Source organism: Hylobates moloch, unplaced genomic scaffold, assembly GCF_009828535.3.
Source record: "Hylobates moloch isolate HMO894 unplaced genomic scaffold, HMol_V3 SCAFFOLD_7, whole genome shotgun sequence".
Classification (NCBI taxonomy): domain Eukaryota; kingdom Metazoa; phylum Chordata; class Mammalia; order Primates; family Hylobatidae; genus Hylobates; species Hylobates moloch.
In genome coordinates, this window is record NW_026652282.1 from 92,189,790 (window position 1) to 92,216,598 (window position 26,809).

General features: G+C 39.1%; 1 protein-coding gene across 1 annotated transcript in view; it reads right to left on the bottom strand.

Annotated features, from left to right (window-relative positions):
• AMMECR1 (AMMECR nuclear protein 1) overlaps positions 1-1,188 on the bottom strand; it is a 138,984-nt gene extending 137,796 nt beyond the window's left edge. The window contains exon 1 of the mRNA XM_032757460.2: positions 703-1,188. Coding sequence (XP_032613351.1) covers positions 703-1,175 — 473 coding nt within the window. The 5' untranslated portion in view covers positions 1,176-1,188. The remainder of the gene's footprint in view (positions 1-702) is intronic.
• Positions 1,189-26,809: the final 25,621 nt, after the last annotated feature.

The following is a 26,809-nucleotide window of genomic DNA, read 5'->3' on the forward strand; positions in this document are numbered from 1 at the left end:
AAAAAAAAAAAAAAAAAAAAAAAAGGTCTCACTCTTCAAATGTGAGGAAGCCGGCAGTGCGCTCGCTACACGAGAAACACATTTTAACGGGTGTATTTGGATAAAAATAAGTAGTAAGGGAAAATGTGTTTTAAGAAACCTCCCCCCTTCCCAGGGCACAAGGAAACCCAGAGGAAAAGATGGGTAACCTCACAAGCTCCAGAGCTAAGTTCCATCACTAACAGAAGTTGGATAGTTGCTATTTTTCACCCTGCAATGGGATAGTAGTTCTCCATGTGCAAGGTACGCGGCGCGGGAATACTGGCGGGGCTTTCACTTGGGGTAATGGAAACCAAAGTGAGGAGAGGTCAACACCTTGAGTAACCCAGATCTCCAAAACCGGGGCAGGGTGAGGGGTGGTGGGGGTGGTGAAGGAGACAAGTAAAGGAGTCAAAACTCCTCGAAGTCATCGCAAAGAGAAAGCTAACACCTCTAGGAGCCACGGGGGCCATCCCTTGCAGCAGCACCCTGCTCCAAGTGTGGGGTGCCTGCCTCGGAGGGCAAAAAGCGCAGGGTGCCCTTAGTTCAGTTGAGTGGCTCCGGGGACCCGGGCAGCGAGAGGGCAGGGGCATCCGCCGGCCGGGAGGCGGACTCGCACTTTGCCTCAACTCTGAGCCCCATCCCGAGCGCAAGGGAGAGGGCGGCGGAGGGCACGGTACTCACTAGGGCTCGTTGGTGAATCGGGGGGTCCGGGGCTGCTGGTATCCATACAGGTGACAGTAGAGCACATCGAAGCAAAAGCAGCACATCTCTGCTGACACCACCATCTTCCGGGAGCCCGGCGATGAGGACGAGGCGACGGACGATGAGGAGGGTGAGGAAGAGGTGGCGGCGGCCGGGGTAGAAAGTAGGGTCCCCACTCCGCAGCTCGGAGGTGGCGACAGGGCGATCCCCCCGCCGCCGCCGCCGCAGCCCTGGGGGGGAGAGAGGGTACAGCCGCTGCCGCTACCTCCTCCGGTTAGACCTCCCAGCCCGTTGAGCCGCGTACCGGCGCCTCCTAGTCCCAGCTCCCCAGCTCGGCACTGGCTCTCTCCGCTGCAGTGGGAGGAGGAGGAGGCGCCACCACCGCCACCCGAGCCAGAGGGGGGCGAACTGGACAGTTTCTGCTTCTTCACCCCGCAGCAACCCGCCGCCATCTTGGAACAGTCTCCCCCACGCAGCGTTTCCGACCCATAAGTGAGGCGAGCTGGCGGCGGGGGCGAGCACGCTGCGGCCCAGGCCGCCGGGGGCGCGCCAGAGGCTGGCGGGGCGCGCGCGCGCCGCTCCCGGCCCCGTCTGCCTAGCCACGCGGCTGCCCCGCGCGCGCCCCCGCCTCGGTGCGCGCTCCTCGCTTTCGCGGCTGGGCGCCTCGCGCCTGTCCCGCCCGACTCGTGCCTCTTCTGAGCCGCAGCCCCAGCCCCAGCACCAGCCCCAGCCCCAGCCCCAATCTCAATCTCTGCGGCTGGCAGAGGATGGAAGACAGGAAGCCGATTAGAAAGGAAGGTGAAGGAAACAAGAGTCAGACAGCGGAAAGTGGGAGCAAAGGGAGGAGGTGGGCACGCCCGGGAAGGAAGGAGGGAAAGGGAAACTAGTGGGGATAGGGGGGAAGAAAGGAGAAAGTCCGAAGTAAGCATCCAGGTCCCAAAGCACAGCTCAGTAACCCCCCGCTGCAAGTAGTATTAATGACACTTAAGCCCAGTTACGTGGAACCTGAGCCACCCGGCCTCAAATACACGGGTTTCTGAACTGTTGGGAGTGTGAGCCAGCAGGTGCCCAGAGCTCCATACCTGAGACCGCCCCTGTAAAGTGTGTACAAAGCAGTCGAGGAAATGGCCACGCTGCTGTCTTTAATTCCAGCCTAAGCACACACCAGGGTACTCTTTCCTTTCCTTATGGAGAAATATTCCAGTCCGATTCAATCTGTGTATCTTGTACTTGTTCCCCCAACTTACCCTCCTTGCCCCGTGTAAACATTTAAAAGCCAAAAATAAAGTCCTAACTAATACTTCACTGGTTAAAAGATATTAATTGTGCTTTGGGACTTGCAGTGGTGGACTTTTCTGGTTTTGGTTTTTATTTCTTGGCTTGGGCACAAAGCAATTAGGAATATTATCTGTAGTGCTCAGATCTTAGAGATAAATAGGGAAGGTAATGTAGTTAGTCACAAATTGAAAGATTTTGTTCAAGTATATAATTAGCTCTTAATATTCATTTTTAAAATTTCTCAATTAAACGCTTGGATGGATGAGGAGGCATATGAGGCAGTCCCTTTCTGGGTGCCTAAGTGCAGCTTAATAATAAAAATAATAACGATAATCAAATGTTAAAATTCGTAGAAATGAACGTGATAGAAATAGAAAGCGTAAGTTATTTGCATTGTATCTACACCATGCTAAAACGTCTAGATAAAGTCAGGTATCTGCATATTTAAAAACTGCAGATTGATTTTTGTCACCTTTTTTCTACATGCGTGGGATCTTGCAGATAGCTGGGGGCTGTTCATTCCACTCAGGGAATAAAAACAAAACAATTTGTTCATTCAGTAATATTGAGCCTCTGCACCATACTATGTGCACAACACTATACTTCTGTTGAAATCCAGGGCGTGCTCAGGAAGTATGCCTCCCACTCTAAAAGGTTTATGAATTAAGTCAGATACATGCACATAATCAGATAAATAGCTATTATAGTATGTACTGAACACTTTTTAGGTGTCCAATACCATACCTCGTCCTACCCCACAATCCTTCAGAATAAGATACTATCTCGTTTTATCTTCACAACAATGGTCTGAGGTTACTCATTAACAGATGAGGCTATTAAACCTCAGAAGTAATTTGCCCAACATCACACACCTAGAAAGTAACAGAGCTAGGATTGGAATGCTGGCATGTCTGATTCCAAAAACCATGCCATTATACTACATTGCCTCTCACTAACAATATATGATAACAAGGCTAATGATGGACGAAAGATAGTGACATTACACTCCAGCAGGTGGAACCGAGGTTAAACAGAAATAAGAACTTAGTTTTTATGGAAAGATTGAGAGACACTGAAATATGTTACCAAGGAAAGATGAAAAATCTCCTTCCAAAAAGATTTTATGAGATAGACAGATGAAAGTCTGGAATGGTTAGATGCAGCCTAAAGACAAAAGAGATAGTTTAATTGGTCGGTGATATGTAATTTCATCCTCTCAAACTTCATCACTGTTAGAATTAACCTTAAGTTTGAAACAAATAACAATTCTTTGTCAATTGCTAGTGGAGTAAAAAAATGCATTAATATTTTGTCTGTTACAGAAGAGAAAGCAGATTGTTTTTTTTTTAAAAAAAGCACCACAACAACTGGTACGTTAGGGTGTTTTGTACGTTAGGGTATTTTGTTTTGTACTTTGTCCTTAACTACCACAGCCTACCTTTTAATTTTTTTGAAACTAGATTGAACATAATATCAGACAATAGGTATCGATTTACTCCCCACCCCACTAAAGTGATCATTTCTAGAGTAAAAACCAGAGCCATTTAATGACATCACAAAACAGTTTAGCACAGGAAGCAAAGTAGGATACCATGGATGGCTGCTTCTGCTAGGGGAATTTAGGAAAGCAGAATGTAATCTCCCAATTTAGAATTTGGCCAGTAGACAAGAGTCTAACGCCCCTACTCTTGTGAAAAATAGCAAGGAATCTTTAATAAGCACCAGTAGTCATGTCCTTAGTTCTGCATTTCATCTAAAAGACAAAGCACTATCATGGCTATCCTGCCAGGCTAAGGGATTGATGCAATGGGAAAACCCAAAGACAAGGACACCCCAGCTGAATTACAAAAATAGTTTTTCCCTAGAGGATTTTCAATTCCAATTCCAAACCTCACTAGCATAAAGAAAATAGACAAACACAAATGTGATAATTGCAGAAAATACATCATTACCTGACCGCTAGGGGTTACTATCTATGTACTTTGTTGTATTGGCTGACTAAACGGGGGAAAAACACTAACCTTTATCTTTGTGTTAACTTCTCCTGAGCCTGGCTCATCTCCCATACTAACCTTGAGCCTCAAGATGCTTTATAAATCCCTTGGCAAGTAGTGGTGGTGGTGGTAATGTCTCCTTTAGGCCTTTGAGGAAATGCCTCTCCTGGCCTTGTTTTCTTGCAAAGTCACCAGCATGAAAAGAAACATATTTCATTCAAACATAAACGAAATCCACAGAACAAATTCTGTGAAAAAAAATTTTTTACATCTATGCAAAGTGCACACTGGGTGGATAGAAAAAAAAACTGACCTTGCTCAGGATTCTCTTGACTTGAAGTATAAAGGTCAAAATATGATAGAGCACATGGTTTCTACCCACTGCTGATACTGGAGTGCAGTGATAATACCCTCCAGAGGAAACTTTAAGTTGCCTTCCTCTCTTTGTAACTGACTGTCAATCTGGGAGCTGAAGATTCCACTTAAAAAAAAAAAATAGGCCATAGTCTCTGTGTCAACAAAACACATTCAAATTGTGAGCATTTTTATTTCTGCAATTTAGAAGCAGCTGTAAATTGCTGTTAACTAACTCCTGTCAAAGGCTTTGTTTTACAACTGTGGAAAAAAATACTTGAACAGAGGTTATGCATATTATTTATTGTGCAGCAAAGCTAGTAATTGAATTAAACCCAAGTTACTTAATATATTATCATTGCCTCAATTTGTTCTCATGTTTACAACATAGTTATTTTTTCATTTCAGAAAATAAGAATAATTATAATTCGATGAGGTGGTGAACTTAATGTTGCAAAATTATTTTCTTAGGTTTCTGGGGTTGTGAGTAAAAGGAGGAACGTTCACATATTTCATTGAAAAAAAAAACCTGCCATTTATGCCCAAACAAGTGTTATTTTTATCCTCTGTCATCAAACTTTCTCAACTGTCATCCTTGAACAACTGCAGAATGTAATATTCTTAGCTACCACTTTGATCTAACCTTGTACACATATAACACATGGTTGTTGTGGTGGAGGTGGTAATCAGTTCCCTTTTATATTTGAATGAATACGTGAGTAAATACTGAAATTCTTTACCTACTTTTCAATTCAAATTGGTAAATCAGTTTTTGTTTTTCTGAGTACAAAACAGATCCTTCCTTCCAAAATTCTTTCTTTATCTAATGAACACATTTATGAGCAAAAGCACCATGATCTACCTTGGATTGTTTTCTAGTTGTTTCATTTACATCTTCTATTGTCAACTTGAGTACAGACTAATTGAATGTTGTTTTGCTACCTATTTCCTTTAGAGAAAGTTCTATAAACTCCTTAATGAGATTTAGATATGCTAATATCTACTCTGAATGTGGAAGAATTAATAAAGCTAGCTAGTTATAGATTGGAGAAAAAGGCTTTTTAGGAAGAAGATGATCAAACAGAGTGTTATTTGGGGCAGTTAGAGGAGTTGTGAACAATCAAAACATGAAGGTGTCTACTATAGTTTGGAAAAGTCTTTATTTGACTGTTTTTCTCTTTTCTCTCTTTTTAAAAGAAGAATTCATCTACTAGCTTCTGTACATATATTGGGGTTTGAAAATGTACGTAATGAAACCCAATTGGCCTCACCTCCAAAGTTAATTATAAAAATATAGCTGTTTAACTAATCTCATTGTGTTCTGGTGCACCTATTCCGGTTGGCTGGAGGTACAGTTTGGGCAGGGTGAGGATAAACATTGTCAATTAAAATATAAAAGTCTGTTCTGAAATAAGTCTCTTTTGTACAAATAATCAATTTAAAGTACAAACTCACTCATGGCACCGAGGAGCAGAAATCTGATCCCCATAACCTCTGCTGGATCCCAGTTGAAGTGTAGCTCATTTTGCCTCACTCTATTCACTGCTTAAATGTTCACAATTTATGGCTTATTCTCTCACCATGAGTAATACACAATGATTGTGTCAGGAAGCTCAGTCGTCTCTCATTACTTACTATTCAGGATTCCTATCCTAGCTCCTAATAGTGCAGCTAACCCTCCAAACTTCAGCCAGATCCTCCATCTGGCCCCTGACATTGGCTATCCACCCTACAGCCTTTTCTTTGGGGCTGTTCACCTTATGCCACAGCCACTGCCTGGTAAGTAGGCTGCTGCTTAATCCTCAGCTGCCTTCTGCATCCTCCACAAGATTCCACAAGGGATTCTAGATTTCCTTCATGCCACTTGACGGTCTTCTAAAACATCAAGCTGCTATTTCTATTGCAGATACTTCATGGCAGCATATGGCTTTTCTAAGGGGCTTGAAATTTCCCATGCTACACTCTGCTCTGTGTTTCCTCCAAAATTCTCTTGGTTTGTTCTTTCTTTCTTCTTTTTATTGAGATATAATTCACAAAGGATACCGTCCACCCATTTAAATTTTACAATTTGATGATTTTTATAATATTCATGTAGTTATGCAACCTTCAACATAATCAATTTTGGACACTTTCATCACCCCAAAAAAGATACCCCATACCCATTAGCAGTTACTCGCCATTCCTTCCTATTCCTCTTCAGCCCTGGACAACCTCTAATCTCCTTTCTGTCTCTATGGATTTGCCTATTCTGAGCATTTCATATACATGGAATCATAGAATATTTGCCTTTTTGCGTCTGCTTTATTTCAGTTCACATAATGTTTTCAAGGTTCCTCCATGTTGTAGCATCTACCAGTACTTCATTCCTTTTTATGGCCAAATAACATACTGTTATATGGATATACCACATTTTGTTTATCCGTTCATCGATTGACATTTGGGTGTTTGCACGTTTTGGTTGTTATGAATAATGCTGCAAAGAAAATTGGTTTACAAGTTTGTGTGTAGATGTGTGTTTTCATTTCTCTCATTTCATTTCATTTCTCTCATTTACCTAGTGGTGGAGTTATTGTGTTATATTGTAACTCTGTACTTAACCGTTTCAGAAACTACACACTGTTTTCCAAATTGACTGTACCATTTTAGAATCCCATCTTCAGAGTCAAAGTTAGGATTACAATTTTAAACTTTTTTGTTAAATTTATTCCTATTTTATTCTTTTTGATGCTATTGAAGATGGAATAATTTTGTTAATTTCAGTTTTGGATTGTTCATTGTATTTTTTTTTTTTTTTGAGATGGAGTCTCGCTCCAGGCTGGAGTGCAGTGGCATGATCTCGGCTCACTGCAACCTCCGCCTCCCAGGTTCAAGCAATTCTCCTGCCTCAACCTCCCAAGTAGCTGGGACTACAGGTGCATGCCACAATGCCCAGCTAATTTATGTATTTTTAGTAGAGTCGGGGTTTCACCATATTGGCCAGGCTGGTCTCGAACTCCTGACCTCAAGCGATCTGCCCACCTTGGCCTCCCAAAGTCCTGGGATTACAGGCGTGAGCCACCACACCTGGCCTCATTGTATAATTTAGATCTTGTATCTTGCAACCCAGCTGAATTCATTTCTTACTACTAATAGTTTTTTGTTGGATTTCTTAAGATTTTGTGTACACAAGATTGTGTCATCTGATAGTTTTACTTCTTTCTTTCCAATCTGGATGTATTTTTTTTTCTCTTGTCTAATTGCTTTGCCTAAAACCTCTAGTACAATGTTGAATAGAATTGATGAGAGCAGACATCCCTATCTTATTCCAGATATAATGGGGAAAGCTTTCTGTCTTCTAGCATTAAGTATGATGTTAGCTGTGAGTTTTTAATAGCTTCCCTTAGGTTGAGGAAGGTCCCTTCTACTGGTAGTTTGTTGAGCGTTTTTTTTTTTAATTTATCATGACGGGTTGGATTTTTTGTCAAATGCTTTTACTGTGTCTATTGACAGGATAATGTGGTTTTTGTTCTTTATGTTGTTGATGTGGCATATTACTTTAATATACCATAAAATTAATACTTTATATTAATTTTGGGATAGTAAACCAATCTTCCAGTCCTGAGATGAATCCCACTTTGTCATGGTATATAATTATTTTTTATATGTTGCTGGATCCATTCACTAGTATTTTTGAGGATTTTTACATCTGTATTCATAGTACATCTACATTCAGTGGTCTGAGTTTTCTTTTCTTGTGATGTTTTTGTCTAGTTTCGGCATCAGGAAAATACTGGTCTCGTAAATGATTTGGGAAGTTTCCTTCTTCTATTTTTTGGAAGAGCTTGAGAAGGATTTGGTGTTTATTCTTCTTTAAATGTGTGGTAGAATTTAACAGTGAGGCTATCTGGTCTTGGGCTTTTCTTTGTTGGGAGTTTTAAAATTTATTTATTTTTTAGTTTGAATTTTTTATGTGTTCATAGTGTATATATTTATGGAGTACATGAGATATTTTGATACTAGCTTACGATGTACAATAATCTCATCAGGAAAATGGGATATGCATCACCTGAAGCATTTGTCATTTTTTTGCATTACAAACATTCCAATTATACTCTTAGTTATTTTTAAATGTACAATAAATTATTGTTGACTGTTGTGCTATCAAATACCAGATCTTATTCATTCCATCTATATTTTTATAGCCATTAACCATCCCCACTCCCCTCTCCCTCACAGGGAGTTTTTACTATTACTGACTCAATCTAGTTATTTGTTATAGGTGTGTTAAATTTTTCTGTTTCTTTTTGAGTCACTTTTGATAGTTTGTATGTTTCTAGGAATTGGTTCATTTCATCTGGTTTATCTAATTTGTTGTCATACAAATGCTCATAGTATTCTATTATAATTCCCTGTATTTCTGTAAGGTCTGTAGTAATATCCTCTCATTTCTGATTTTAGTAATTTCAGTCTTTTCTCTTTTTGTCTAACTAAAGACTTGTCAATTTTACTGTTCTTTTTAAAGAACCAACTTTTGGTTTGGTTACTTTTCTCTATTGTTTTTCTATTCTGTATTTCATTTATCTCTGTTTTAATCTTTATTTCTTTCCTTCTGTTTGCTTCTGTTTGCTCATCTGGCTTCCAAGATGGCAGGTTAGGTTATTGAATTGAATTATTTCTTGTTTTTAAATATAGGTATTATGGCTATCATTTTCCCTCTAAGCACTTCTTTAGCTGCATCCCGTAAGTTTCTTTTTCTTTTCTTTTCTTCTTTTTTTTGGTTTTGTTTTTTGTTTGTTTGTTTGAGATGGAGTCTTGCTCTGTCTCCCAGGCTGGAGTGCACTGGTGCGATCTCAGCTCACTGCAACCTCCACCTCCTGGGTTCAAGAGATTCTCCTGCCTCAGCCTCCTGAGTAGCTGGAATTCCAGGTGTGCATCACCACGCCTGGCTAATTTTTTTGTATTTTCAGTAGAGACGGGGTTTCACCATGTTAGCCAGGCTGATCTCAAACTCCTGACCTCCGGTGATCCACCCACCTCGGTCTCCTAAAGTGCTGAGATTACAGGTGTGAGCCACTGTGCCTGGCCTATAAGTTTTGATATTTGTTGGTTTTGTTTGCATTTGTCCCAAAGTATTTTCTAATTTCCCTTGTGGTTTGGCCTATTGGTTATTTAGGAGTGTGTTGTTCAATTTCCACATATTTGTGAATTTCCCAAATTTCCTTCTGTTTTTTATTTCTAACTTCATTCCACAGTGGTAGATAATATATTTGGTGTGATTTCAATCCTTTTAAGTTTTTTGAGGCTTCTTTTATGACCTAGCTTATGATCTATCCTGAAGAATGTTTCATGTGCACTTGAGAAGATTATGTATTCTGCTGTTATTGGGTGGAATGCTGTATAGGTATATGTTAATTCTATTTGGTGTATAGCATTGTTCAAGTCTTCTGTTTCCTTATTGAGGTACAGGAGTGGATCATTCGTAGCCATGATAAATAATTTGGCTTTTATTCAAAGAGAAATGGAAAGACACTGGACAGTTTAGTGAGATCAATTTTGCTGGTATTTGGAGAATGTAATGCAGGAGAACAGAGCAGAGATAAGGAGATCAGTCAGGAGACTTCAGTAATTCAGGATAGGCCTGGACCTAGGTGGTGGCGGTTAAGATAAAAAGAAGGGAGAATTTCCATGTAAATTTTGGAGGTAGAGTCAAGAAGACTTACTGATACATATTTTGTTGAGGTCAGGAAAAGGAAAGAATTTATGATTATGACTAGATTTCTGGTTTGGGTAAACAAATAAGTGGTGATGACATATTGACATGGAAAAGATAAGGACAGGAGCAGGTCCACGGGATATCAAGACTTCTTGACAATATAAGTTTAAGGTGTCCACTAAATATGCAAATAGAGATATGAAATAGGTAGGCAGATATGCATGTCATGAGCTCAAATGAAAGGTCTTGACTTGATAAATAAATTTGGGAGTTAGCATACAGATAGTATTAGAAGCCATGGTCTGGACAACAGAACATAAAGAAGGAATATAAAGAAAAAAGTGAAAACCAGGATTGAGTCCTGAGGTTGGGATGAACTGGCCAATGAGACTAAACAAGAGTAGCAACTGACGTAGTGGGAAAGCCAGCAGAGTGTTGTGTCACAATATCCAAAGAAGAAAATCTTTTAAGAAGGAAGAATGGTTAATTATGTTAAATACTGAAGGGACTTCAAATAAAATGAGAATAGAGAAGTGTCTATTATATTTAGCAACATGCATGTTGCATGTTGCAATAACATGAGTAGTTTCATTGGAGTGGCAGGGCCAGAAGTCAGACTGGAGTGCATTGAAAAGTGAATGGGGTGGTGGGGAGCTGTAGATAGTGTATGTAGACAACTCTGTTGAAATACTTGACTCTGAAGAGGAACAAAGAAATGAGATGGTAGCTGTAGAGGAGCACTATGTCAAAGGAGGGTTTTTATTTAACTAGCAATAGTTCCTAGAAATATTATTTTAAGTAGTTGTTATTATTATCATTATTAATATTATTTATTTGATAGTCATCACTACGGTGTTCAGTGAAATATACTTACAAGCAATTCTTGAACAGAAACACTTCTATCCTGAAAAGAGCAAATACTGAGACCTCAGAGCATCGATTATTATTCTCTTCTAGTCTCATAAATAAGGAGATCAATATAATAGGGCCTGCCAGAAAAGAATGAGAACTGATCTGGATGGAAATGATGAACACAGAGAGAAGACAGGCAACAAAATGCTGTTTATAGAATTATGGAGTGAGAGAAATAGTTAAAAGGTAAAGAGGAAGGGTGTTAATTTTATAAACTAGCCTTGGGTTTCCAGTGAAAATTTTGATGTCATGATATTTTTACTGCTTCAGCAAACTTTTGTTCCCCAGATCAACAACAAGGCCTAGTGATTACTTTGAGCATAGCTTGGCTGGGGCTGTAGCAAACATCTTCTTAGGCCTTTAGCGTATCACCCATTCATTTACTGCACAACTTCAAGCAAGTAATTTAACTTCATTTTCCTTATCTCTTAAATTGCATATCAGTACATATTTCGTAAAATGGTTGTAAAGATTAAATAAAAGAATGCATCTAACTAAAATGCCTGTATCAGCTAAATGAAGTGTTCTAACAAGTAGACCCAAAGACATAATGGCTTAGTAAAACAAACATCTATTTCCTTTTTTTTTTTTTTAGGTGCTTGACTCTTTTTTTTATATATATACTTTAAGTTCTAGGATACATGTGCAGAATGTGCAGAACATGCAGGTTTGTAACATAGGTATAGACGTGCCATGGTGGTTTGCTGCACCCATAAACCCATCATCTACATTAGGTATTTCTCCTAATGCTATCCTTCCCCCAGGCCCCCACCCCCTGACAGGCCCCAGTGTGTGATGTTCCCCTCCCTGTGTCCATGAGTTCTCATTGTTCAACTCCCACTTATGAGTGAGAACATGCGGTGTTTGGTTTTCTGCTCCTGTGTTAGTTTGCTAAGAAAGATGGTTTCCAGCTTCATCCATGTCCCTGCAAAGGACATGAACTCATCCTTTTTCATGGCTGCATAGTATTCCATGGTGTGTATGTGCCACATTTTCTTTATTCAGTCTATCGTTGATGGGCATTTGGGTTGGTTCCAAGTCTTTGCTATTGTGAATAGTGCTGCAATAAACATACAGGTGCATGTGTCTTTATAATAGAATGATTTATAATCCCTTGGGTATATACCCAGTAATGGGATTGCTCAGTCAAATGGTATTCCTGGTTCTAGATCCTTGAGGAGTCGCCACACTGTCTTCCACAGTGGCTGAACTAATTTGCACTCCCACCGACAGTGTAAAAGCATTCCTATTTCTCCACATCCTCTCCAGCATCTGTTGTTTCCTGACTTTTTACTGATCGCCATTCTAAGTGGCATGAAATGGTATCTCACTGCGGTTTTGATTTGCATTTCTCTAATGGTCAGTGATGATGAGCTTTTTTTTCATATGTTTCTTGGCTGCATAAATGTCTTCTTTTGAGAAGTGTCTGTTCATATCCTTCACCCACTTTTTGACGGGATTGTTTGTTTTAGAAAAAATCCATTGTTAATCAGGCAGATGACTTTGGAGGAAATATTTTTTTAAAGCCATCCAGCAGAATGCCTTCTCATCTTTATAGGACCAACTTCCTGGTCCTTCAACTGTTTCTGTGTCTTCTCACCTTGAAAAAAATGAAATACAATGTACAGTAACCTTTTAATCAAAACACAGCATTGTAGGTGGAGACTGAAAGCTTGCCATTGTTTGTTGCTTAACAGCTGATCCTGGTATTCTGGTGATGCCACTGTGCTGCTTCATTACACTGAACACATCATTTTTTCACTATATTAATCGTATGTCATTTTTTTAAACCGTTAATACTTATGTGAGAATAAGTGTAAGAAAATGATTGCTTATCAGTAGCATATAAATTCAGAGTCAGGAATGATCGTGATGCCAAACAACCACAGATTGTCTACCTGGGTTGCTGAAATAATGACACCTTTGCTTTCTTCAATGTATACAAACTTTGTTTCATGCACAAAATTATTTAAAATATTGTATAAAATTACCTTCAGGCTATGTGTTTAAAGTGTATATGAAACATAAATGAATTTCATGTTTTTAAGTGCTTTTAAGCATTTTTAAGTGTTTTCCGTGGGACAGTTTGTATATCTAGTCCACCATAGTACCAGTATTGTACCATATGTTTTCTCCACTCCTGCTCTGAGGATGTAAAACTGTTAGAAAAAATAAATCACAAAATTGAGCTGATTGGCTCCATAAATAATTATGATTTTCTGCCTCAACTGAGCCTTCTCTATTGTTCTACAAATCTTTAATTCATCTTTATTCAGTTCCCTTTCTGATTTCCCACAGCAGCTGTTTCAACCCATTACTACACTTCAATCCTCCCACTCCAACCTCTTCATCTTTTAATCATTTCAGAAAATGAAGCTTCCTACTTCACGACAAAAAAAAAAAAACAAAAAAAAAAACGACTTTCAGGTGAGAATCCATTCAACCCTTCTTCATTTCATTCCAAAGTTTTCTGTTTTTCATCCTTTTCCTGCTTCCCTCCTCTCTTGGAAGAAGGGGTGTTCTTTCTTACCCCCTTTCCTGCTCTCTCTACCTATGATCTAGAATAGTGTTACTCAAGGTGTGGTCATGGACCCCTTCCAATCCTCAAACTGTTTGATACTGATCTACAACAGCATAAGCACTGAAATTGAGAGTAAGAATTTAGAAACTTCCATAGCAATTTGATAAATCAATTTTATGTTTATTGGCTCTAATAATGAAAAATTGGGGTTTATATTTTGAATGTCTTTGTTTCTGTACTGCATTTTTTCTAGTAACTCATTTTTATTATATTTCACAGAAGTACCAATCTGCAACAGCTTGAAAATTTGAAAACCTGATCCTTCACCACAGGTAGTTTGAGAAGTATTGGACTAAAACCCATCTTCCACTAACTTGTCTGAGATTTGACTCCATGCATTAACCCTTTTCTCTCTCATTTCTTCACTCTCATTCTCCATAGACATTCTTCCATATTACCTTTGCCTACAGTGTTGCCAACTTATTTCTTACTTTCTGTTTACTTCCAGCCTACTTGAAAGAATAACTCTCATATACTGTTTCCACCCTCCTCATCTCTTTAGCCCTCAAACCACAGCAATTTGACTTATGCCCCTACTACTGCCCCAACAAAAGTCACCAGTGATGTCTAAATTGCCCAATTCGTAATGGCCCTTCTAGTCCTTGTCCTATCAGACCTCTACTCTGTGTTTACTAAAGACCACCCCTTCATTTGAGGACCTCTCTTCTCCTATGTTTCTCTAATAGCCCTCATCTGATTGTTGCTTTCTTTCTCATGGTCTATAAGGAGAACCCCAAACTCTCTTTTAGGGTCTTCTCTTACTCCAGCTACCTGTCCTTCAGGCCTCTATCCTCAGACTTTTCCTTTTGCTCTGCATTTATTGCCATCAATTTACTCAACATCTGTATGCTGATGAATCCCAAATATCTTAACTCCAACCCTGACTTCTCTAACCAAGCTGCAGGCTGAGTTTTCAATTGGCTTACTAGATAGTTTCACATGGATATCCCAAAGACACCTGAAATTCAACTTATCTGAGACAAAAACTTATTATACACAACCTTGGCCTTCTTAGGTATTCCCTATTTTGGTTAATGGCCTCTCTATCTACCTGATTACTCAGGCCTGGGAGTCATCTTTAACTCTTACTTATCTCTCATTCTCATACTAAGTCCATCAATATTACCTTAAATCCATTCCACTTCTATTGCCTTATTTCATCAGCTTCTACTGAGAGCCATGTGGCTACTCTCTCTATATTCAGTCTATTTTTGGCACCTCCGTCAGAAGGAATATTCAGAAAACATTGTTCTGATCTTATCACTTTCCTGCTTAAAACCTTTGGTTAATTTCTCATGGTCTATAAGGAGAAACCCAAACTCTCTAGCATTGCATATAGGAACATTTACAATCACACTCCAGACTAGTTCTCTAGCCTTGTCTTTCACCATTTTCCTCCCCCCAAGACTTTGTACTCTGGTCAGATTATTGGCAGTTCCTTGAGTATGCTATGTATTTTCACTTCTCTATTTTTATTTTAGGAAATTTATTTTATTCCCTTCTTTGCCCATGCTGTTTCCTCTTCTTGGAATGTTCCTCTCCACTTCTTTATTAATAAACTTTAATTCATCCTTTAAGTCCCAAATTAAATATTGCCTCCTTTATCAGGCCACTCTGATATTATAGATCTATTCCCTTCTGCCACCTAGTCTCCCTTCCTTGAGGACAACGACAATGTTATGAATCTTTATGTCCCTGGCCCCATGACTACCATATAATGTTTCTTGAGTGACTATAAGAAGTAGAAAATAAAAAAGGAAAATACTCTCCATAAAGGGCATTCTCTAAATAAAATAATTATATCTATGAAATAATTTTTTTCATATTCTAAAGAAAAGAAAATTTTAGCCCCTTAGGTAGTGGTATCTGAAAGTTACCAGCAACAAACTGTCAAAGAGCATGTTGTGGATTCATTTCTTTACATCTCAAAGACAAAAGAATATATCTTTTTCTTCTTAAATATGCCATACAATACATAGTACAGTAGTAGTAGCATTGTGTGTGTTCAATAAATGCATGCAATATTGAAATCAACTGCAAAAATGTAGATTCATGATTACTGCTGCTTACTAGTACCATGCCTCAAATTAAAAACTCCCGTTAAGAAATGTAGCAGGGCTTGGGGAAGGATTATGTATTCAAATATTATTTTTAAATAATTTGTCCTTGTTGTTGTAGATCTTTTTCCCTCCTACAAATCAAAACATAGACAAGCCTTTCTGTTCCCCTTTCTTAGGTGCTTTTGCTTGCAAGGTCAAAATCAGAAGTTCAGGAAGATCACCTGAATCCAGAGCTTTTGATTTCAGAAGCCTAGGTTCATTGAGGAAAAGTATGCTGACTTGTCCCAGAGGGTTAACAGGTGAATGCTTTTGAGTAGAGGTGGGAGAATCTGTCTGACATAGAAGTTGAGCTTCTCCGGGACGAGAGGAGATAGGAGTAATGGTAGATTCCATGAGCATCGAGGACTACTTTTGCTGCCTTTTAGTGTAGTAAAGAAGATAAAAGATCTCAAGAGAGAATGGAGACATGGTACACTTAAGAAAGTCTGAATACTAGTCCATGAGGATGCCAACCTCAGCCAAAACACCCCGCTGTCACCACCAATGTGCAAGAGTGGCACAGAAGCAGCTACTCCATCTAACTTTAAGGGGATTTGCCTGACAAACATACCAACAATGTTGGGTATGCACAAAAGGGCATAGGACCTACACTGAAAATTTTGTTCTGGGTATCATTTGCTAGGGTCTTCATACAACCTTGACAGAAGGAGGTAAAAACCATGAGGGAGATTGAATTTTTAGCCAGCTGGAAAGGTGAAAGGCTCAGAGCAGATTGAATTTTGTTGTAGGGATATAAAGAAATGTGACATTTTTTGCCAGTTAGAATGGCGATCATTAAAAAGTCAGGAAACAAGTCTTTGCTATTGTGAATAGCAAAGACTTGGAATCAACCCAAATGTCCAACAACGATAGACTGGATTAAGAAAATGTGGCACGTATACACCATGGAATACTATGCAGCCATAAAAAATGATGAGTTCATGTCCTTTGTAGGGACATGGATGAAACTGGAAACCATCATTCTCAGTAAACTATCACAAGGACAAAAACCCAAACACCGCATGTTCTCACTCATAGGTGGGAATTGAACAGTGAGAACACATAGACACAGGAAGGGGAACATCACACTCTGGGGACTGTTGTGGGATGGGGGGAGGGGGGAGGGACAGCCTTAGGAGATATACCTAATGCTAAATGACGAGTTAATGGGTGCAGCACACCAACATGGCACATAGATACATATGTAACAAACCTGCACATTATGCACATATACCCTAAAACTTAAAGTATAATAAAAAAAAAGTCAGGAAACAACAGCTGCTGGAGAGGATGTGGAGAAATAGGAACGCTTTTACGCTGTTGGTGGGAGTGTAAATTAGTTCAACCATTGTGGAAGACAGTGTGGCGATTCCTCAAGGATCTAGAACTAGAAATACCATGTGACCCAGCAATCCCATTACTGGGTATATACCCAAAGGATTATAAATCCATAAAGACACATGCACATGTATGTTTATTGCAGCACTGTTCACAATAACAAAGACTTGGAACCAACCCAAATGCCCATCAATGATAGACTGGATAAAGAAAATGTGGCACATACACACAATGGAATACTATGCAGCCATAAAAAAGATGAGTTCATGTCCTTTGCAGGGACATGGATGAAGCTGGAAATCATCATTCTCAGCAAACTAACACAAGAACAGAAAAGGAAGCACTGCATGTTCTCACTCATAAGTGGGAGTTGAACAATGAGAACACATGGACATGGGGGTGCAGGGCTCATCACACACTGGGGCCTATCGGGGGGTGGAGGTCTCGGGGAGGGATAGCATTAGGAGAAATACCTAATGTAGGTGACGGGTTTATGGGTGCAGCAAACCACCGTGGCACGTGTCTACCTATGTAACAAACCTGCATGTTCTGCACATGTACCCCAGAAGTTAAAACATAATAAAATAAAAATAAAATAAAATCAGGTTGTTTGCTTTTGTTGTTGTGTGGTAGGAGTTCCTTATATATATTATGGATATCAATTCCTTATCAGATATAATATTTAAAAATGTTTCTTTTTATTTCATGGATTGCCTTATCACTCTGTTGGTATTCTTTGATATACAAAAGTTTCGAATTTTCATAATGTCCAGCTTACCTCTTTTTTCTTTTGTTGTTTGTGCTTTTGGTGCCATATTCAATAAATCATTGCCAAAAAAAAAGAAATGTGACATTTTTGCACCCTGGTTGTGTGGACCAAATTTCATGGCTGCAATTCTAATTTGGTGTTGTTGGTTACTTACTTGCTCACTTTGTACCTTAAATTTATACTTTTTAAAAACAAAGATAACACCTTCCCTCTACCTTACAATATTCTTATGACACAAAAATTAAATAAGGTAAGAAAAATTGCTTTGAAAAGGCACAAATGAGTATATTTTAGTAAATTGCAGAAATCAGTGTGAAAAAGAAACCATATTTGATAGCTTTAGTTCCATATTGAACCTAAAGGATATATTATGATAAAATTGATAGCACAAATATATTTATTATCTTAATCTAGGTTGCCTGTATTGAGATATGTTTTTAATATTTTCTCTACAAATGCACTAGTTGTTTTCCTTAGCTTTTCTTTAATTTTCTTGTGTTTAATTGCTTTCAAATGAAAGAAGTCCAGATATATAGTTTCCATTATGAATTACATCTTCAATAATTCGATCTTTACTGAGGACAGTGTTATTCCTAGGGTGTAATGAACTGTAAGAACTGCTTCATAACATATAGTTGCTGATGCCTCATGTTCTGGACCACACAGAGTCAGACCTTGGCACATTTCTGCCTGCTTCATTGCCAGCTCCTTGGGCAAACCTTATAACCTGAGAGTGTCTGGGTTGACAGAGTCTGCAGAATCAGATTGCCTAAGTGAAGGGAGGGCATATGTAATATATAAGAGGCACCATTGCACGCTGATGGTTAAGGGCACTGACTCTGGATGGTGACTACATTGCACAACTCTAGGGGACACTTGGCCCAGCTTTGAATCCATTCTACCACATAACAACTACATGATATTAGACAAATCATTTAATTTCAGCCTTGTAAAATGGGGGTAATAATAGTATCTTCTTCATGGGGTTATTGGGAAGATTCAATCATATAATGAATGTAAAGCCCTTGGCACAGTGCCTAACACTGTGCATACCAAATACATGGTAGCTGGTATCAATATAAAAGTATCAGTGGGCAGGGGGAGGGTGGTGGAGAAATGATTCCAAGACCACCTTGGGAGCAAAGATCTGGATTTGCTAGAAAGTCAAACGATCACTAGGAAATGCCATCTGGGAAAAAATACCACGTAGTTATGTGTCTGATTATGATTTGACACATACATTCCTCACTACAGGGCAGGAACTTTGTCCTGATTACTGTGATATCCAGCATAGAATGGTGCCTCACACGTAGTAGTAACTCAATAAACATGAGATAAATGAATCAAACTAGGGGTTGCCGATGGCATAGGTCCCAGAGCTCTCTAGCAGCCCACCACTGACAGCTTAGCACAATGCCCTGAATATAGTATGTGCTCAAGAAAGAATGAGTGATGTAAGAACCTCAGACAGTGCTGTACTTTACCATATCAGTTTCCACTTTACCTTAGTTGGATAAATTACATCACCCAAGTTCAGCTTTCCTTGTGTTGCCTCTATTTCATCAGCTCCAAAGCCCTATCCCAATTTTAGAATCCCTAATTCATCACGTACATTCATTTGGCAAATACTCTTTGAGTGCTTAGTACATGCCAGGCATTATGCTAGATGCCATGAACCTCCTGGAGCTTGTTTAGTGGGGAGACTAGCAGCATGCAAGTCAACAAACAGATAAAATGATTTCAAATAGTGATAACTGAGTGCTATAAGAAAAGTAAAAACAGGGTAACTTTATGGGGGATTACCTTAGATTAGGTGGTCAGGAAAAGGTCAGAGAGAGCCTCATTTCTAAGGATGTAACACCTAAGTTGGATGGTGAAGATCAGCAGCTGCAGAAATAAAAGCAGGTTGCTCTCTTGGAAGTGCCCAGTTTCTTCTGAAAAGCTGTGAAAAATCTCTCAAAAATGGAGGACAGTTAAGCAAAGACTGGAGACTGCAGGAGGAGAAAGTGAGAAAGGATTGGCAAATTACCATCCTGCCTAAACCAGTCTCAACCTTTTTGAGCTATTTTTAGAGGTTAGGTGTTTCATTGCATGTCAAGATTAGAAAGTCACTTAGAGATCATCCAGATCCATGCTATTCCGTATGCTGTATATATACCCCTGGTGGTACATGAGATGATTTTAGGTACTCGTAGATGAACATTATTTATTTTGATGTGTATTTTTTTAAAAAAACATCTAGGCTGGGTGTGGTGGCTCATGCCTGTAATCCCAGCAGTTTGGGAGGCCCAGGTGAGTGGATCATCTGAGATCAGGAGGTCAAGGCCAGCCTCGCCAACACGGTGAAACCCTGTCTCTACTGAAAAAACAAAACAAAACAAAACAAAAAAAACAAAAAAAATTAGCCAGGTGTGGTCACATGTTTCTGTAGTCCCAGCTACTCAGGAGGCTGAGGCAGGAGAATTGCTTGATCCCAGGAGGCGGAGGTTGCAGTGAACTCAGATTGCCTGGGCGACAGAGCAAGACTCCGTCTCAAAAAAAAAAAAAAAAAAAAAAAATCTAATATCCAGCCCATGATTTCCTGATTATTATTGCTTTGATGAAATTAATGTAGGAAGAGCCATGCCAAGTCACTTTCCAGAGATCAACTTGGTTGGCCAAGAATGGACTCTGGATAGGCTTATGGGATGAACCTGAGGTAGGGAAGGCTGCCACCCCCACCCCCAGGGAATGAGAGATAGAATGCCCAAATGCCCTTCCTGTAATTTATGTTATTCTTGGATATGTCAAAAATCATGCAGGTTATATACAGATGGAAATATTGATTTGACTTTCTTGCCTTTGAATTCCTTCCACAAAGAAATTATTTTAGAGCCTGTAAACATCTAAGGAAATGGCAGGTCCTCTTGGTGGTTAAGTGAAAAGCCTCTAGAGTTAGTCATTCCTGGATTTGAATTCCAGCTCTGCCATTTAATTGCTATGTGACCTTGGGCAAGTAGTTTAAACCTGTATACACCTTAGTTTCCTCATCTGCAGAGATGGGGACACTAGGACCCATTTCTTAAAAGAGTTATTGAAAGGATTAAATGAGATAATATATGTGGGAAGTACTTTTCCTAGTGTCTGTCACATAGTAGGTGCTCAAAATACATTATAGCTCTAATTATTCAAGTTTTCTGGGGGCAGTTTCCATTTCAAATATTCTGTTGTGTTTTTAGACTATTCGTTCTCATTTGAAATTCTAACATGTCATCACTGTATTTTTCTTCAGCATTTGAAGGAGAGTTTGTTTTTTCAGGTATAAAGACACAGAACTGCCTCCACTTTCTACACTTGATTTGAAAATCTCAATCCTAGTCAGAGACATCTTATTAAGACCCAAAGCATAGGATGGTTACTATAAATAAACAGAAAATAAAGAGTATTGGTGAGGATGTAGAGAAAATTGAACCCTTGTATACAGTTGGTGGGAATGTAAAACGGTCCAACCACTGTGGGAAACAGTACGGCAGTTCCTAAAAAAATAAAAAATAGAATTATATGATCCTTCAATTTTGCTCATGGGTATATACCCAAATGACTTGAAAACACTGTCTTGAAGAGATATTTGTACACTTATTTTCATAGCAGCATTATTCATAATAGCTAAAACAGGAAGCAACTCAAGTGTCCATCAACAGATGAATGGATAAGCAAAATGTGGTATATACATACAATGAAACATTATTCAGCCTTAACAAAGAAGGAAACTCTGCAATATGCTACAGCATGGGTGAACCTTGAGGACATTATGCTAAGTGAAATAAGCCAGTCACAAAAAGACAAATACTGTATGATTCTACCTATATGAGGTACTTAGAACAGTCAAAATCATAGAGACAGAAAATAGAACAGTGATTGCCAGGGACTGAGGGAAGGCAAGAATTGGGAGTCATTGTTTAATGGCTAGAGTTTCAGTTGTACAAGATGAAAAGGGTTATGGAGATGGATGGTGGTGATGGTTGTTCAACATTATGATGTCTTTAATACCACTGTCTTTAATACACATTTAAAAATATTACAATATTAATATTAAAATAATTAAATAATTAAAATAATTAAAAATAATACAATGTCTTTAATACACATTTAAAAAGTTAAGATGGTACATTTTATGTTTCATGTATTCTAAGACAATAAGAAATTTGAGAAAAAAGAAGACCTAAAGCAGACTTGTACCCACAAAGAATGGAGAAGGGAAGAAGAGTGATCTTTGAACACAGAAGTACCAGGCAGTGAAATTTTGAGTTTTCCTCAGAAGTACAATGAGTGGACAGACAAGAAGCCAGGGTGGGAGAGACCTTTCATTGGGTGTGACCCTTCATTTCCAGTTCTACTTGAAGATTTTGCTTCAATTAACACAAAGGTGAAGTCAGATTGTAGATGGCCTGACATTGCTTATGATGAGCCGTTTTTCTAAATTATCTAAACCTCATTATAATTATACATATGAAATGCCTGGTAATAAAATTGCATTGTAATTACACAGCCCTTAACATCAGTATTCAACCTGCAGGCTCCAGCTGCCCTCTGATAGTCATTATAATCAGGTTTTGCCTGTTTACAAATGGCAAGGGAGGTAAATCCCCTCAATGGGTTTTGTTCTGGAATCCGTATGCCCTCCAGGGTCAGCTGAAACTCATAGAAAATTGTCCTTTAATATTTGAATCAATATACATGTATCCAAACCATATCCTTCTTCTTCATCAACTCTCTAGTTCTGCATACCTAATTAGATTCATCAATTCCTCCATAGCCTTCCCGAGAGAGAGGAGAATTAAGCAATGGGTCAGCCAGCGAACTGCCTGGGGTGCCAATTTAAAAGGGATGTTTAAAAATCCCTGGAATAAAACATAAATATGGTGCTGCATACCTTGGGTTTCTGCCAGTACTTCCTAAAGTAATTGGTGAAATGAAAATTGGCCACTTCTTTCACCTAAGGAGGCTGGGACCTTTGAGTAAAAAATTAAAAACAAAAGCAAGCCAGTCCTCACTGGTGCCAACCACTCTATATTCGTGACAAGCGCGTGCAAGTTAAAGGGTGTGCCACCAACGGTGAGATTAGCAAGCTGGGAGTTGCTGAAAGTAGGCAACTCTCCACGATCACCTGATATTGAGAAACAAAATATGGCATGTTGCAATGCTCTTTATCAAGAATGAAGGGTTCATTTCCTTATCTAAATTTTAAATCCTCTACTATACCTTCCCCAAAGTTACCTGGTTTGGAGAACTGCAAAAGGACACTGAGGACAAAATAAAAACTACAGAAAAGTGGGAAATGGTTTGTTGTCCAAAAAAAAAAAAGGGGGGGGAGAAATTCTAAGGTCTTTTGAATGTGATTTTATTTATTTATTATTATTATTATTATTATTTTTCTTTTGGAGAAGGAGTTTCGCTCTTGTTGCCCAGGCTGGAGTGCAACAGCACGATCTTGGCTCACTACAACCTCCACCTTCTGGGTTCAAGCGATTCTCCTGCCTCAGCCTCCCGAGTAGCTGGGATTGCAGGCATGCGCCACCATGCCCAGCTAATTTTGTATTTTTAGTAGAGATGGGGTTTCTCCGTGTTGGTCAGGCTGGTCTCGAACTCCCCACCTCAGGTGATCTGCCCACCTCAGCTTCCCAAAGTGCTGGGATTATAGGCATGAGCCACCATGCCTGGCCTGAATGTGATTTTATAAGTTATCTGATTTTATAATTATATCCCTGTAAGTTACTGCCATTATAGTTTTGAGTGACAAAACAAACAAAAAAAATGAAAGTAATAAATCAGTAATTTAAAATGCCAATTTAGGATTTTTTGCTGTAGTTGAAGGCAAAACACACACACACACACACACACACACATGCACGCACAACATATTGGTTAAGCTCATAGGCTCAGATGTGAGCCTACCAGAGATTAAATCCTGGCTCCACTACTTACTAGCTGTGTGATCTTGGCTAAGTGACTTAAACTTTGGGCCTCACCTATTAAATGGGGATGATGATGGTGATGGTGATGATGACGATGATGACGATAACAGTGCTCACCTCCTAGGATTAAATGAGATAACGCATGTAAAGTGGTTAGCATAGTTCCTGACATATGGTAAACACTCAATAAATGATAGCTATTATGGTTATAAGTGTAGGTAGTGAATTTTTTATTTCAAACATAAGGGAAAAAGGCATACACTATTTAAAATAGAAACTCAGTCTCTCCCTACTCTCATTAAGTAAATGTTGACCAAATATTTTAAATATATTCAGGTGAAGAAGCACCAGAACATAAGCCTGCCTGGAGCATCCACATTGTCTCATCCAGTCTTGCTGAGGAGGGCAACTGTGGTACAATCAAAAGAATGCTAGGTTTTTAGAACTGGAAAATCTGGCTTCAGGTCCCATCTCTGCCACTTAATAGTTACTAGTGTGACCATGAACAAATCATATAACCTCTCTGAGTTACAATTTCTTCATATGGAAATGAAGATACCTATGTTATAGATGAGTGGTGAGGATTGGAAAAGGTTGTATGGAAAAGCATCTGGCACATATTAGGCATTCAGCAATTGTTTATTGACTCTGAATCACAGAAAGAAAATAATTCTATGGAGATTTTAATACTTATCTGTCATCAAGGATGATGGCTCAAGTTTCTGAGCAGCACTGATTTTGCCTCAAATTAGCTTCTGCCATTTCTTGTGAAAAGGTCAATATTGCTGTCACATCCATAAAGCTCCAAGATGTAATTGTGTATGCCTGCTAAGACTTTTTAAAGTAGGGTGATAGAGTTTGGCTTAAATGCCAGCACAGACCTTTATACATAAATGTAGTACTGAAAAAGTGCTGAAATATTCCAAAGATGCTACTATTAATACCAACTTCAAAAATGATGAGGAAGTTGATGGCGGCAACTATAGTAACATGTTTTAGTTTTTTATGTTTTGTTTCACTTTGTTTTAAGTCACTGGCAAGATTATACTCCAATTTGTCCTCTATTGACTACCGAACAATATTGTTTGTGGAACATTCCTGGAATCTGTTTGACTGTAACATAATCTGGTTTTGTGTACATAAAATTAGATTTAATACAGAAATAGGAGAAGTGAACAGCATCAAAATAATTCCAGAATACTCATAGGCCTTATAAAAATATTTGACAGCATTAGCTGACTTCCACTCTGATAGTTACAGAGCAAATTTAGCAGTCTCTAGAAGCTCTTATTCAAACATATAGTAATCCCTCTTTATACATGGTTTCACTTTCAGTGGTTTCAATTACCCACAGCCAACTGTCGTCCGAAAATATTAAATGGAAAATTTCAGAAATAAACAATTCATAAGTTTTAAATTATGGACGATTTTAAGTAGGGTGATGAAATCTTGCACCATCCTGCTCTGTCCCCTGAGACATGAATCTTCCCTTTGTCAGGGTAACCACGCAGTTTAAACTACTCACCCATTAGTCACTTAGTAGCCATCTCAGTTATCAGATCGACTGTTGTGGTATCACAGTGCTTGTGTTCAAGTAACTCTTATTTTACTAAATAAGTGCCCCAAAGTGCAGGAGTAGTGAGTCTGGAAATTCGGATATGCCAAAGAAAAGCTGTAAAGTGCTTCCTTTCAATGAAAACGTAGGCCAGGCCCGGTGGCTCACGCCTGTAATCCCAACACTAGGGAGGACGAGGCAGGTGGATAGCTTGAGTTCATGAGTCTGAGACCAGCCTAGGCCACATGGTGAAACCTCGTCTCTACAAAAAATACAAAAATTAGTCAGGCATAGTGGCACAGGCCTGCAGTCCAAGAGGCTTGGGGGGCTGAGGTGGGAGGATTGCTTGAGCCTGGGAAGTCGAGGCTGCAGTGAGCTGAGATCGTGCCACTGCGTTCCAGCCTGGGTGACAGAACGAGACCCTGTCTCATTTTTAAAAAATAGAAAAAAAATAAAAGCTAAATATTCTCAATTTAGTAAAGAAAAAAACTTTTATTAAAATATATTGTTATAATTGTTCTATTGTTATTAGTCTCTATATTGCCTAATTTATAAATTAAACTTTACCATAGATATGTATGTATGGGAAAAAACATAGTGTATACAAGGTATAGTACTATTTGCCATTTCAGGCATCCACTAGGGGGTTATAATGTCAGACAGATGACAAAGTAATGTATAAAGAGCCTTTTAGAATCAATAACTAAAAGACCATTAAAAAAGTGGGCATACATTAAAATGAATTTTCCTTTTTTTTTGAGACAAAGTCTCAATCTGTCACCCAGGCTGGAGTGCAGTGGCACAATCTCAGCTCACTGCACCCTCCGCCTCCCGGGTTCAAGTGATTCTCCTGCCTCAGCCTCCTGAGTAGCTGGGATTACAGGCACATACCACCACGCCTGGCTAATTTTTGTATTTTTAGTAGAGACGGGGTTTCACCATGTTGGTCAGGATGGTCTCGAACTCCTGACTTCATGATCTGCCCACCTTGGCCTCCCAAAGTGCGGGGATTACAGGCATGAGCCACTGCACTTAGCCTAAAATGCATTTTCTAGATGATTGAATAACAATAGTCCTTTGATATGAGATAATGACTTGGTTTATGGCCTTAATATACTACTTAATTACTTAAGACATTTATTAATAGAATGATAAATGTATAGAGTAACCTGTAAGCATGACATACTTTTGCTTTCAGTAGTTTCATGTAAACAAAAAAACTTGAACCAACCAAAAAAACTTCAGGACCAGACGGATTCACAGCTGAATTCTACCAGAGGTACAAGGAGGAGCTGGTACCATTCCTTCTGAAACTATTCCAATCAGTAGAAAAACAGGGAATCCTCCCTAACTCATTTTATGAGGCCAGCATCATCCTGATACCAAAGCCTGGCAGAGACACAACCAAAAAAGAGAATTTTAGACCAATATCCCTGATGAACACTGATGTAAAAATCCTCAATAAAACACTGGCAAACCGAATCCAGCAGCACATCAAAAAGCTTATCCACCATGATCAAGTGGGCTTCATCCCTGGGATGCAAGGCTGGTTCAACATAC